Source organism: Toxorhynchites rutilus, chromosome 2, assembly GCF_029784135.1.
Source record: "Toxorhynchites rutilus septentrionalis strain SRP chromosome 2, ASM2978413v1, whole genome shotgun sequence".
Classification (NCBI taxonomy): Eukaryota; Metazoa; Arthropoda; class Insecta; order Diptera; family Culicidae; genus Toxorhynchites; species Toxorhynchites rutilus.
The window spans coordinates 274,417,696-274,431,477 of NC_073745.1; the positions used below are offsets into that span (position 1 = coordinate 274,417,696).

Genomic DNA, 13,782 nt, shown 5'->3' on the forward strand with positions numbered 1-13,782 from the left:
TGTGCGGGATTCTAGTTTGACATTTTACACTTATGATCATCAATTTTTTTCTTGGCAGACGTCGAAATTGGCTTACCCCATATTTATATGGTAAAGAACTGATTTATTGGGAGTTGCTCTCCATCTACATAGTGAGAAAAATAAGGTTTCAACGAGCACGTTTTCAGGAGTGTTCTGTGTCAACACTGCTTGCTCTCCAAAAAAAGTTGTTCCTGTTAATGAAAGGCCTTCTTTTATAAGTAAAAAAAAATACTGCGAACAAACTCGATTTCGAACCATAAATTATGCTTTTATTGTTTTCCTTTTTTCGTAATACTACTATTTCCAGCGGATTGGTAGGAGTAAACTGAACTTGAATGCGCTATTCAAGGCGAAATGTGTCAATTGTGTATTTTGTGGATGTTGTTGTGTGTGGCGCTTGTGTATGTTGTGGTAGCTATTCATAGTTATTTAATTCGATTCCATACGAGAGGTGATTAATTTAATGTTAAGGAAACGTTTAATAATAGTGAGAAGTCGATCTGCTTCGGTGCAGGCTCCGAATGTAGGATATACTAAGATCTCTGGTAGTTTATATAGATTAGTAATTGGTTGTGTGTTAAGTGGTTTTCGCCTTCTGTTTTCTGTATCATTACTTTAAACTCATTCTCGTTTTGTTTTATAGGGCAAACGCAAATTTGTACAACATCGCTTTTCACAGAAACTTATGTTCTCTCGTCGTCGTTCGATAAGTGTTATGAATTAGCAGATAAAATTACGCTGTTTTAATCTAGGAGAGGAAAAACAGAAACTATTAGAGATTCAATAAATTATCACAAGCATGTATAAAAATAGTTTCCCTACGGAACAACTAACGATAATAGAGTTTCCGCCTAAATTAATTGCAGTAAACGTATATTAGTCTGTTGGTGTTTTTTTCTTACAACTGTAGAAAATTTACACTAGTTTTTTTTTCTTTAGAAATAGTTCAGATATACGGGTTAATATAAATGCTCGTTAGTGTATCGGTTGCTACAGCTATGTCATTGTTTAAAAATCGATTACTAAAGCAAATTCTATTTTCTATTGCAACATCGTATGTCTATGTTTGATTTTGCTCTTGTATCTTTAAGCGTTTGTGTTCCGCTAGAGGGGGTAAAAAACCGTCGTTTTCTATCACAACGAGCGTCGTTACACCGATATCGTTTGTGTCTTTGCTGAGCCGCGTTTCTGATATCCAGTGTTATAGTGGTTTTACTTTGGTAAACATGCTTTATTGTGTGAGCTTTCACGTTGCTTTAGCCAGGACATATTAGTATACTAAATCGTTACCATCGTAGCTTTTTTAGATTTGTGCCAAATTCATACCATATGGATACCTTCCTACGATGGAGGGTCTGTATGAGAGTTTTAGTAAAAATGGACATTAGTATTTTAAAATATGTTGTATAAATGCAATATTTTACTGTTTTTCTCTTGTCGGCAATGTACAGAATGAATACAATGAGTCCGGAAATGTAAACAATAACCATTCATCGGTTTGGCTTCTATCGACATGATAGGAGAAAGGAACGAGCTCAACTTAAAATACTGTTTTCTCTTACCACCTTACCATCTCAATAAGTCTATCTCTCGAAATAATCTTCATCTCCGGTGAGTCTAAGTCTAGAGCAAATGGATCGAAACAAGGCGCTGGCGAGGAGGGGACTGCAACCGAAACGTCGTTTCGGTTTGCCTAGCTATCTTTGTTACACCCACAGCACCCGCGGGGAAACTCCGCTCTCGGCTTCGCCGTTGTGATGATGGATTTTGAGCTTTGGCGGCACTACCGGAGCCGAGTCCCAGCGCCGGTGGTTGATAAAGTGGTTGTGATGTTCGTATGACGAAGACTGTGTCACCCGGGTGGGTATTTCTGGTGCCTTGGAGGGAGAAGGTATTCCTAGCTTATCTAATAGTGGCTTACTGCTGCTGCTGGTTCCACTGTTGGCGACACTGGTCGATTGGGAAGCAGTGTTGATGGCGATCGTTGTAGCGTTAGTGGTTGAAACGACGGTATTCTCACGCAAATCGGACGATTCGTCGGACACAAATGAAACGGAGCCCGCAGAGGATGCAACCGAGGAATTGGATTCTGCCGAGCAGACGCCAGTAGTGGAGGACGCGGTGGATGATGATATCATTGTCGAGTTAATCAACGGTAGTCCAATTTCCTGGAAGGAATTCATCGAGCTGAACCCGCTCTCGTCTTCCGCCGAGCTGCCGATCATCATCTCCTTAATTCTATCGATGTTTGCACTGTGGCGGTGATTTATAAGATGACTACAATTGCTACTGCTGCTGCTACTACTGCTGTTGCCACTAGTCTGATGCTGGTGCGCTAGTGGATGGTGGAGCGTGTGATGCCCAAGAGGGGGTGGAGGCGATGGGCGATCGGTGTTGTCCTCATCCGTTTCCGTTTTGTTAGAAGAATTTGAATGCACCGAATCGTCCGTACTGCTCCTCAGAGACAAACGACTTCCTCGCATGTTTAGCTTTCGACTGAAAATGCCATTACTTCTTGTATTCACTCCCCCACCTCCGTACATTCCTCCCTCAACTCCGACGCCCGACGCCTGTAGATGATTGTGATGATGATGGTTATGGTGATTCTGATGGATGGCGCTTGCGCTAGGATTTCCACTACCGACGCCGGTGAGTGTCGAATTGCTCCCGGCAGCGGATGCAGCCGTCGAGGCTAGCAGCAGACTATCGAGCGCACTCGACGACTGGGACAACGTGGGCTCCTGGGTGTTGAGCAGATTCTGCACTGTCCGCAACAGACGGAACGCTTCATGGGCCAGCTTCTCCGGGGCAACTTCAGTGCTGGAAATTGGCAGAGTCTGGGTGCGTTTCGGTGAGCGGCGCCTAGAATGAACGAAAACAGATTTTGTTTTAACATCGAAAGAACTCGAAAGATTTGCTGCTTAAAATATTATTATTTTTATCTATAAGGGGGGTTGGAAGCTATAATGAGATTCATCAAGCACGCTGAATGAAAGATTATTTATATGTAGGTAGATCAGCTTTACTGATCCTGCGGCCTTTTTGGTCCTCATGGTAGCCCACCTGGTGTTGTTTTAAATCATTGTGTATGTAGAATAATCGCGAAAACTTATAAATAATTACCTATGTTTTGACGTAGGATTACGTCTTTCAGTAATGAGACCATCAGAAAACAGGGCACGTTTTATGAAATAGTTTAGAGAGAGGTAGGGGGGGGGGTTGGATGAGTATTATTTGTTTGATTTTTTTTGTTTTTATTTAAGAGATTTTCAGCCGTAGGCTGGTTCGTCTCTGTTTTGTTTGATTCTTAATACATAAGTTATACAATAATAGGTTATGGAGGGAGATATAGGACATTTTAAAATACTTTTTGCGTTACGTAATATAAGAGAAGTATATAGGACCTTGGGGCTTTGTCTGTCACTCAGCTTAGTATTCTTCGTGCGCTTCAACAGTACCTAATTAGGGGCTTATTATACCTTTCCAAAGCATCCGACCGTGCATTGCGTTCTCGAGTTATGCAGGAATTTGTGATTCATTTGTGTGGTAGCCTCCCTTGGAGAGGATGGAGGGGTCTCGAACTACCATAAAACATTTTTTACTTCCTTAAAACTCCACATGTCAAATTTGGAGGGATCACCAAACATGCCAAACATGGAACATGCCAAATTCTGAAGAACTTATAACCGAAAAACATAAAGAATTTGAACATGGTTGGGCAAAATTATCTATAGCTGGCGAAGTACACATATTTGCTACCGTGTATTTTCCACCCGAAAACGCAAATAAAAAATCGTATAAATTATTTTTATCAAACGGCAAATCGAATTACAGAAAAACTAGAGCCAGAAGTGAAACTGCATATCTATGGTGACTTCAATCAAAATAAAGTAGACTTTATTCCCGATAACGATAATGCATGCATTCTACTTCCAGTCGTCTCGGGGAAAATGAAACCCTTCATTATATATTTGACGAAATTGCACATCTCGGTCTTAATCAAATAAATCACGTAAAAAATTCCCAAAATTATTATTTAGACCTATTATTTACTAACATCACCGACGACTTTTGTGTGAATGAGTCCATGACTCCCCTTTGGAAAAATGAAAAATTTCACACAGCAATTGAATACTCAATCTTTGTACATAACAGACAATTGCCAATCGACTGGGAGTACGAAGAAGTACCGGAATACAACAAGACGAACTTTGGAGCAATCAAATGTAGCCTACAAGCCACAGAATGGCATACTTTATTAAACAGTGAACGAGATGTCAACTTATCCGTACATATTCTTCAAGAAATTCTGAATAACATAATATCAGAATTTGTGCCGAAGAAAAGAAGACGAAGAAATTCAACCAGCAAATATCCTATTTGGTATAACGCTCAAATGAGAAATATAAAGAATAGAAAACAAAAAGCACACAAAAAATAAAAAATAGACAAAAGTAATCAAAATTTGCTGGAATATCAGAATATTTCCAAAGAACTAAATTTTGCCATTAAAAGTGCACACGAAGAGTATAACAGAAACGTCGAAACAGAACTCAAATCATGTCCGAAGAAATTCTTTTTTTACGTAAAGTCTAAGCTTACTCTTTACAATGAAACTAAGAAACTCTTTACACTGACTTCAGTAAAGCATTTGACCGCATCGACATTCCATTACTTTCTTCTTCTTTCTTTGTTTTTAAGAGGCTTTAAACTTTGCAGTTCATTCACCTCTTTCCATTACTACTCTACAAATTGCAGGAAATTTGATTGGAACAAGGACGCTTAAACTGGCTGAATCCTTATCTAACAAATCGTGAAGAAATTGTTCATTTTCAAAATTCTCTCTCAAATCCAGTAAAAGTCACTTCGGGTGTCCCACAAGGCTCTCATTTTGGTCCTCTTCTTTTCATTCTGTACGTTAATGAGATCTCCTTCGTTCTCAAGCGTATAAATGTACTTGTGTATGCAGACGACATGACGCTTTTTGCGGAAATTGGTAATGAAAACGACATCGAAACATTCCAAAACGAAATACATGTATTCCTTGGTGTACTTGGTGTAATAAAAATCTACTAAAACTGAATGTAAAAAAATGCAACTCCATTACATTTAGCAGAAAAAAACATGTACCAAATATTGTAATACGTCTTAGAAATCAAAATGTAGAAAAGTGTGGAATAGTTTGAGATCTAGGCGTCGTCCTGGACTGTAAACTCGCATTCATAGAACACTACAACTCTGTAATCAATAAGGCAAATAGTGTGTTAAGCTTTGTCAAACGCTTCTCACATAACTTCCTGGACCCATACACAATCAAGCTTTTGTATATCACATACGTAAGGCCCATTCTGGAATACTGTAACATCGTTTGGAACCCGTATATGGTCGTACATGAAGAACGCATTGAGTCAGTCCAGAAACAGTTTCTCTTATTTGCACTCCGTAAGTTGAACTGGACCTCATTTCCACTTCCTTCATATGAAGCACGCTGCATGCTCATAAACATCCAAGCACTAAAGGAACGCCGTAAATTTGCAATGCTTTCTTTTGTTAATGGTCTAATTTCGCAACGAGTACAATCAGCTAAATTACTAGAAAAATTATTTCTATGTACCTGGGCGTCAACTAAAAACACGCAATTTGTTTCTAACCAAAACATCCAGAACAAATTATGCGAACAACGCTCCTATCAATCGCATGATGCGTATATACAATCAGCACTGCGAATTAATTGACACAACAATGAATAAAAAACAGCTAAAAAGAAACATGTACCGTAGGAATAATATTTAACTTAAGAAAACATTGTAACATTAGAATATAAGTATGTAGTCTACATTTGTTTGACGAAAATGAACAAATGAATAAGTTCTTGAGTTATGTAGAAATTTGTGTCTCAAGAATGTACCAGCATCGAAAATTGGTTCCGCTTGAGGCATCGGAGCAGCCGCCACACACACACTCACACATATATACGCGCGGAACTCGTTTCGTTTGGTTGTTATCCAACATCGACAAGAATCTGGAAAGATGTTATCGTTGCCGAAAAATGATCTACCAGTTCCCTTTGGAATAGAAAGTTACATTCAAGCAAAAGTGTTTATTTTAATGTTTTCTAACCATATAATATTGCGATCAAAAACATTTTGTTTTGTGTTTTTTCGGTCAAGTTCATCTAACAGGAAAGCTTCTGAAGATTATTCTTCCCCATCAGTAGAATATTTTCGTATCCAATATTGGATGCATAAAACCTTGTGCTTCCAACGTAACGCTCTCGTTTTCGGATTCCCAAAAATATTCATTTATTCATTCATTCATAATGGATTCAGATTCAACTTCAAACAAAGGATCACTGAATCAACGGTAGTCCTACGTCAACCTTGCGGTTATACCACAAATATAACCCACTTCCTGTTTTATCACCTTACGATCACCAAAATCAATTCATTACTTTTGTGAAACTACTTGTTAAAATCCATCACTTTTTACTTTGCGTTTTGTTTATCTTTGTCTCATATCAACTGGCTGTCAAACTCAGCTTCGATATCTTGTTCAAAGGAGTGAGTCTTGTTTAAAGGAGTACTTCCAAAATGGAAGGTAAAAGTGACGAACCAGCCAAAAGTGTTGAAGGTCACTACAATACAGAAACAATCGAGGGGTTGTATCCAAGACACGATCGCTTATGACGTAATACTACGCAAGCTTTTTTTTTTTAAATTTGTTGGTTTATCATTTCGGATATTATTTGCGAATACTTCGAAATTTCATAACTAACTCTTTAGTAAAATGTTCCGGGGTCCTGAAAAGGTTTAATGACTTGCGTGGTTTTGTAGAATCATTTCGAGAAGCAACGATTCTTTCTTGCCTTTGCGAGAACAATACACTAATTGGTCATATGTCACAATTTGTTTCTTTATATCAATGCACGTATTGCACTGATTATTTAACGAAAGGCATTTTCCGTGCATCGCCATTCAAAGAGCATCAAACACGCGTCTAACAGATGTACACAGTTGCAACGATGAAAATGAAACATCGCGAGAATGACCGTTTATGAAAAATCGTTTCTCAACTCTCGGTCAATACCGTCAACAACGCTAGAAGCTTGTTGCATCAGAACAGAGTCGATGCGCACGAGAGCAAATACGAATGGCAATTAAAAGTATCGAAGGTATGCTACTCGTATGTACAGGAAATGAACAAGTTTTATGTTTTGCGGAACGGAAACAAGCACACACACAAAACCAAACACTGATGGCTAGAAGCGACCTATAATCATTTGCACTTTTATCGTTTTTCGCCTGCTTTACCATGGCTTGGATGATTGTGTCAATTGCAATGCCAGATGCACTTCAAGTAAAATATTCGCTAGCGTTCACAGCTCGAGGGGAAACATAAAACACAAAACGAGCAGAATAAGCGATCTTTGTTGTTTCGGGCACAGAAAGATTCTGAGAATTTTCCTGAGAGGAGATGCAATACTTATACGCTAGCGACAGTTTACTTACTATGCACGGGTGGAGTTTACTTCGCAAATATTCTCTTTTCGCTATCCCCCTTCGTTGCCCTTTATTGACAACTCTGTTCGGGAAAGCACACAAATGGACAGAACAAATGGGGATGGGGAAAATGTATGCTTCCAATTCCAAACCACATACAGACTATGGGATTGTAATGTTTAGCGTATCAAACAAATATTAGAAAATTTCCGATTCGAGTGGTATGCAAATCGTTAAAATCCGTTCGCAGCATAAATAGTTATTAACGTTCACTTTATTTAATAAAAACGTGACTTGTTTTCTAAGTTGGCCCCCCTAATGTAAGACGTAGTCCTACGTCAAAAAAGGCTAATAAACTACAAAGTTTAAAGCCTCTTAAAAACAAAGAATCGAACCGAAGTTAATCTTGTCGCGTGTGGTTAAGTTTTTCTACAGCCGGAAGACGGGTGTTACTGTGTAGCAGCTTTTCAAAAAAAAAGTCTTCCTAAAGGATAAAATTTATCTCCTAAACAAATCCGAACAAATATTCACGGTTGCGCGAATCCACCAGCTTTGGAACCGGTAGTCGCGATTTTAGTATTTTCAAAGAAGAGTGGTTAAGTGGTAATCAATATTAGTTTTGGAATACTACGGTCGATTCGATGTTGACAAGGAGATCGTGAAAATTCAACGGAAAACGCCCTCGATCCATCCGTAGAGAGATCATCGACTGGGAAGCTGAGATTGTCGCTACTGCTGCTGTGTCGCCTCTCGTTATATTGGTCATAGTTGAACGAAGTGACGACTTAATTAAGAGCTCGTTCAGGAGGTATTTATGATCAGATTAATTTCTGCCGGCGCGATCGCTCAATGGTCCGACATGATTTGTGATCCGAAACGGTCGATATGGTGAAGTCGAAATGGATGATTGGCTGGTGTTTGGGGTAGCGTTAGGTGTTTCAGATGGACCGCTCTAGCGGTTTGATTCGTTAGGAAGACTGACGTTAAGAAAACACTCAGAACGCAAAGCAACATAAACGCCACACAGGCGAAAGCAATGCCACAAACAACAATATCAATAGAACGCCAAGATGCGCGAGACCGAAACGAAAATATATATGTGTCATATATTGGAGTCAGCATCGTCGCCATAGTCGTCACGAATGCCGCCGCCACCGCCACCAATGCAACGTTTGCAGGGAATGCGCGTCGCCGAAATCGAAACGTAACACATCCAGCTCTTATTTTCACCACCACGCAAATTCCAGACGAAATGGATCGAATCGGGCGGGATCTTTGGGGCCGTTCTGATTCATGACACACGCGTTCTGGTGTGGTGCAATAACACGTGGCATATCGTGGCAAGTCGTCGTAAGAGGTAGTTACGGTAGTGTGTACTTCGCTTCGGCGGGGTCAATTTAGTGCTTCATTTGGGCGGAAATGTTACTGTCGCTTATTTCGTACATTGACGCTACAAGGGGGTTGTCCAAGAAAATTAATATCGACGCGTTCCTTCTGACAAATGGGTGCATGTGGGTTAAGTAGACAATGTATTGTGGAACCGAATATGACTACAAGATAATGTTCACTAGTATCGCTGATTACGAGTGTACAAAATTGGATTCGATAGTACTTTGGTTTAACTGTCGAACACAGAGTGTGATAAACATCATATTTGGGATAATTCAGTGCCAACAAATGTCGATGGATCAACTAATTCTCTGCGTTTTCCGTCCCGCGTTCGAGTGGGATTGAATTGTATATATTCAGCCATTCCGATATAGTGGTTCTCATATTTCTATGAAAAGAGGTAGTTTTGTTCTTTATTGCAAAATATTAGACTCGTATTTTTTATTTTTTTCGTTAGGGTGACCATTTCCATTTAAGGGTGGTCCAAAAAATAATTTTCCCCTTTTATCCAAAAATGACTTTTTGCAAAAATACATAACATTTTAGATGATTTAGATGATCGACATATTAAATATAATTTAGATTATCGACATATTAAATTGAAGCCAATAAGTTAACCATCTTGGAAAAAATATCACACGTGTGGGAAGACTGGATCATATCTCAAAAACGAAAAAAATAGCATCTATGATATCGAAATATGTTATGAAAAAAAAACCTCAGCTTTCCATAAAAAATATTAAAAAATATAGTGCCCTCTATCTTTAACCGAGAAAACCATGAAAAACTGACTTAATCAATAATTACAAAAACGAAAATCAAAATTTTTACCAAAAGTAATATTTTTTCGAATAAATCTAACTCATAAGTTTCAGTTTGATATGTCGATCATCTGAATCGGTCTAGTAGTTCAGAATGAAATTTTCCATTATGAATTTTTTTGATGGAAAAAAAAGTTGAAAAAATTGTTTTTTCGAACCAACGTTTAATTTTCAAAAACCATATCTCAAAAACGAAAAAATAGCATCTCTGATATCGAGATATGTTATGTAAAAAATCCTCAGCTTTCCTATATAAAATTCCTTTCATATTCCTATATAAAAAAAATGTAGCGCCCTCTAGTCCAAAGCCATGAAAACAACAAGAAACGACTACAATCAATAATAACGAAACCAATATCATTTTTTGACGTAGGACTACGTCTTACATATAAATGATGATGGTCCCGCTTCCTTCCCCTACAGAGGTTTGAGCAAGACGAGTTATCTAAAAGATAATCTCAACATTGAAATCAGTTTAGCAAACACAAAAAAACGCACTGATTTTATTCACAGATATAAGTTCAAAAAAATACAATGTCAAAAGACAAGCTAATACAGGTAAACTTCGATATAACGTACATCTTACTTTCAAAATTGTACGTTGTATCGAATTGTACGTTATATCGAAGCATAATAAAGTACTCACAAACGTAGTCTATGATATATTATTGTGTTGCTATTTTATTAAAGTTAATGAATAACTTCAATCAGAAGACGAAGTCAGTCTTTCTCATGATGTTTCCCTTCGTACTGTTGATTGAAGCATGATTCATTTAGAATCCGGAATCACAAAACTAGCTGTATTTCGGGATTGATTGAAGGTACAAAACTTGTTTTAGCATCACAATACAAATAATTCATTGTTCTATCAGGAAAAAAATATTGAATTTTTTTTTCCTTTACACTTTGGAAATGTGTACGTTATATCGAGTGACGTTATATCGAGGGTACGTTATAACGAGGGTACGTTATATCGAAGTTTCCCTGTACTCAGTCAAGTCCGCCACAGAGCCAATATGGTCCCGACGATGTCCTTGCAGCCAAGTGGTGCACCAGAGCACAATTTCAACCGCCAGCCTTGTTTTGGATTGACTATGAATATCCTCATTCAGAGAAAACGAGAAAAATTCCTTTTTGAAAAATTCCTAGACCGGCACTTAATTTTCAATTTAATATCCTTTATATCTGTGGCACGCGCACGACGCTCAAACTTTTGTAGACTACTTTTATTTTTTTCAACTAATACAACTATAAAAACAACAAAATAAAAATAAAAATAGTCCATCATCACCAGATCATAACAGACATAATAGAGATCAATACAAATTAAAAAAAAACGATAATTGAAAAAAATTAAATAGTCTACATAATATAATCCGTTCAAAAAACTTCGTCAGGTTAATTGAAACTATTAAAACAAACTACAAAAAAGTGTCCACATTAATCGTATAAAGTGTCCACAATCGTTCGTATAAAACTTAATTAAAGACAGCTTTCACGTGTGAAATACAGTGCCTCTTAAATTATGTAAGTGTTGTTGCGCATTTATTATGTCTCTATATCGAGTTGAAAACATTTATTCCTTTGAAGTACAACGAGTTTTGTGAAGCACATGACAAGAAATTAGGTGTTCTTAATTCATTCGCGTTTCTAGTGTTATATCTATGGAAATCACTTCCTCTTTCAACTCGATCACACAAGGCAGCAAACCGTTAACCACTATAAAAATGAACACCATAGTTAAATAAACAATTCTTTGCTGCACGGATAACCATTTTAGAGCGTCCAGCATCAAAGATGAGGAAGTGAATCTGTTACATTTTAGAATCAACCGCATTATTTTATTCTGCAAATGCTGTAATCTCGATATTTGTGTATCATTGGCTAAAAATAATATAGAAGAACAAAAATCTAAATGAGGAGAGATGATTGATTTGTATAGCTGTATTTTGCTGCACATAGTTAAATCGTTTTTCAATCGGCATGAGATTCCATACTTCTTGGTAATTTTCTTGATGACATTGTCAATGTGAGTATTGAACTTGAGTTTGTCATCATTAATCACGCCAATATATTTAATCTCCCGAACGCGATCAATGGTCTCATCATCAATTACAATAGAGACGTTTTCGTTAGAACGATTTCGCGAGATTACCATAAATTTAGTTTTACTTATATTCAACTTCAATTGCTTATACTTCAAACATCTAGTTAAAGAACGCAAATCTCCATTCAAATGTAAAACGACCTGATTAGCTGCAATGAATAACACAGTATTATCTGCAAAAAGGTTAATATCACAAAATCGTAAAACTCGTCGCACGTCGTTGATGTACATAATAAATAAAAGGGGCCCTAATACACTTTCCTGAGGTACTCCAAGATCTTTCCCTACGGGACTGGAAATTGAATCATTAAAAATAGTCCGTTGAGTTCTGTTATACAAATAACTTTCAAACCATTTATATGCATTATTGTAATTCCAAAGTGCTTAATCGTATTCAACAACAAGGACCTAGAAATTGCCTCGAAAGCGCGTTTCAGATCCAAGTAAACATCAATGATGGTATCTTTACATTCTAATTTCTCTTTTCATTTTGCTAACACCAAGTTCAATGCGGTTCACAGGAATGTCCTTCCCGATATCCCGAATGTTCAACATTCCTATTCCAAATTCTATATTCCAATGATTTCCATCATTTGTTCTACGAAATTTGTTGTACCATTTGTTTCTCTCACGTTTAAGGCGCAAAAGATCCAAATTGTACCAGCTGTTCGAGTTTTTCAAAGATACAAACTTTTACGTAACTATTTTGTACACGTTTTCAAGGTAATAGTTAGAACAGCTTCTGATTCATCTAAATTATCGACCTCGAATGGAAAATCCAGGTTTCTCGTCACAAGAATCGAAACAGCATGTTTCGAATATTTCCTCCAGCCCTTTATTTTAACAACATCGTAGTTTGCCACGAAATTATCTACAATATTGAAAGCTAAGGTCGGTCTCGTGATCGGTTATTTTCAAATTGGTATCCGTGACTGTGTTAATTGTTTCAAAATTGGAATAAACAAGATCAATTAAAATTTTACTGTGCCTGGAAATACGCGTGAATTCATTTACTGTTTGTTTCAAATTGAAGAAATCAGATAAGCGCTTCAAATGGTTCAAATTGTAGTCATCACGCCAATTGATATTGAAATCACCAGCTTTAATTTGCTAGAATCGAGGAACATTGCGAGCCAGTTTTCTAAAATTTCAACAAAGCGCTGGTCACTTGAGCTGGGGCTATGATACAAAATACCATAATTATCCATCTTCATGTCACGTTCAACTGTAATGCCCAAAAACCAGTTTCCATCAATAACTTCGTTGAGGCGAAGATTGAATTGAAATGATTCTTTGACATGAATAGCAACAACATTAAGGGTACCAAATCAGAAAACAGGTCACTTTTTTATGAAATAAAGTTAACGTTAATAACTAGTTTTGCTGCCAACGGATTTTAACGATTTGCATACCAATCGAATCGAAAATTTTCTAAGATTTGTTTGATATGCTCTACATTACAATCCCATAATCTGTATATGGTTTAAATCGATGAAAATTGGAGGCATTTCCATTTCCCCATACATTTGTTCTGTCCATTTGTGTGCTTTCCCGAACAGAGCTGTCAATAACGGGCAACTTACACAGCCGCTAGAACAGAAACAACGAAAACCAGCGTATAAGTATTGCATCTCCTCTGAGGAAAATTCTCAGAATTCTACTGTGACCGAAAAAACAAAGGACGCTTATTCTGCTCGTTTTGTGTTTTATGTTTCCCCTCGAGCTGTGAACGCTAGCGAATATTTCACTTGAAGTGCATCTGGAATTGCACTGATCACAACTATCGGAGCCATGGCAAAGCAAGCGAAACAAAAGAAGAGTGCAAATGATTTTAGGTGACTTCTAGCCCTCAGTGTTTGACTTTGTGTGTGTTGCACACAGTTACAGCGATAAAAATGAAACATCGCGAGATTGAAAAATCGTTTCTCGATTCTTGGTCAAAACC

General features: G+C 37.5%; 1 protein-coding gene across 5 annotated transcripts in view; it reads right to left on the bottom strand.

Annotated features, from left to right (window-relative positions):
- Positions 1 to 263: 263 nt before the first annotated feature.
- Positions 264 to 13,782, bottom strand: part of LOC129767330 (probable serine/threonine-protein kinase DDB_G0282963) — a 362,089-nt gene continuing 348,570 nt past the window's right edge. For all 5 annotated transcript variants that reach the window (XM_055768073.1, XM_055768069.1, XM_055768071.1 and 2 more), the window contains one exon: positions 264 to 2,883. In XM_055768073.1, the coding sequence (XP_055624048.1) occupies positions 1,728 to 2,883 (1,156 nt within the window). In that variant the 3' untranslated portion in view covers positions 264 to 1,727. The remainder of the gene's footprint in view (positions 2,884 to 13,782) is intronic.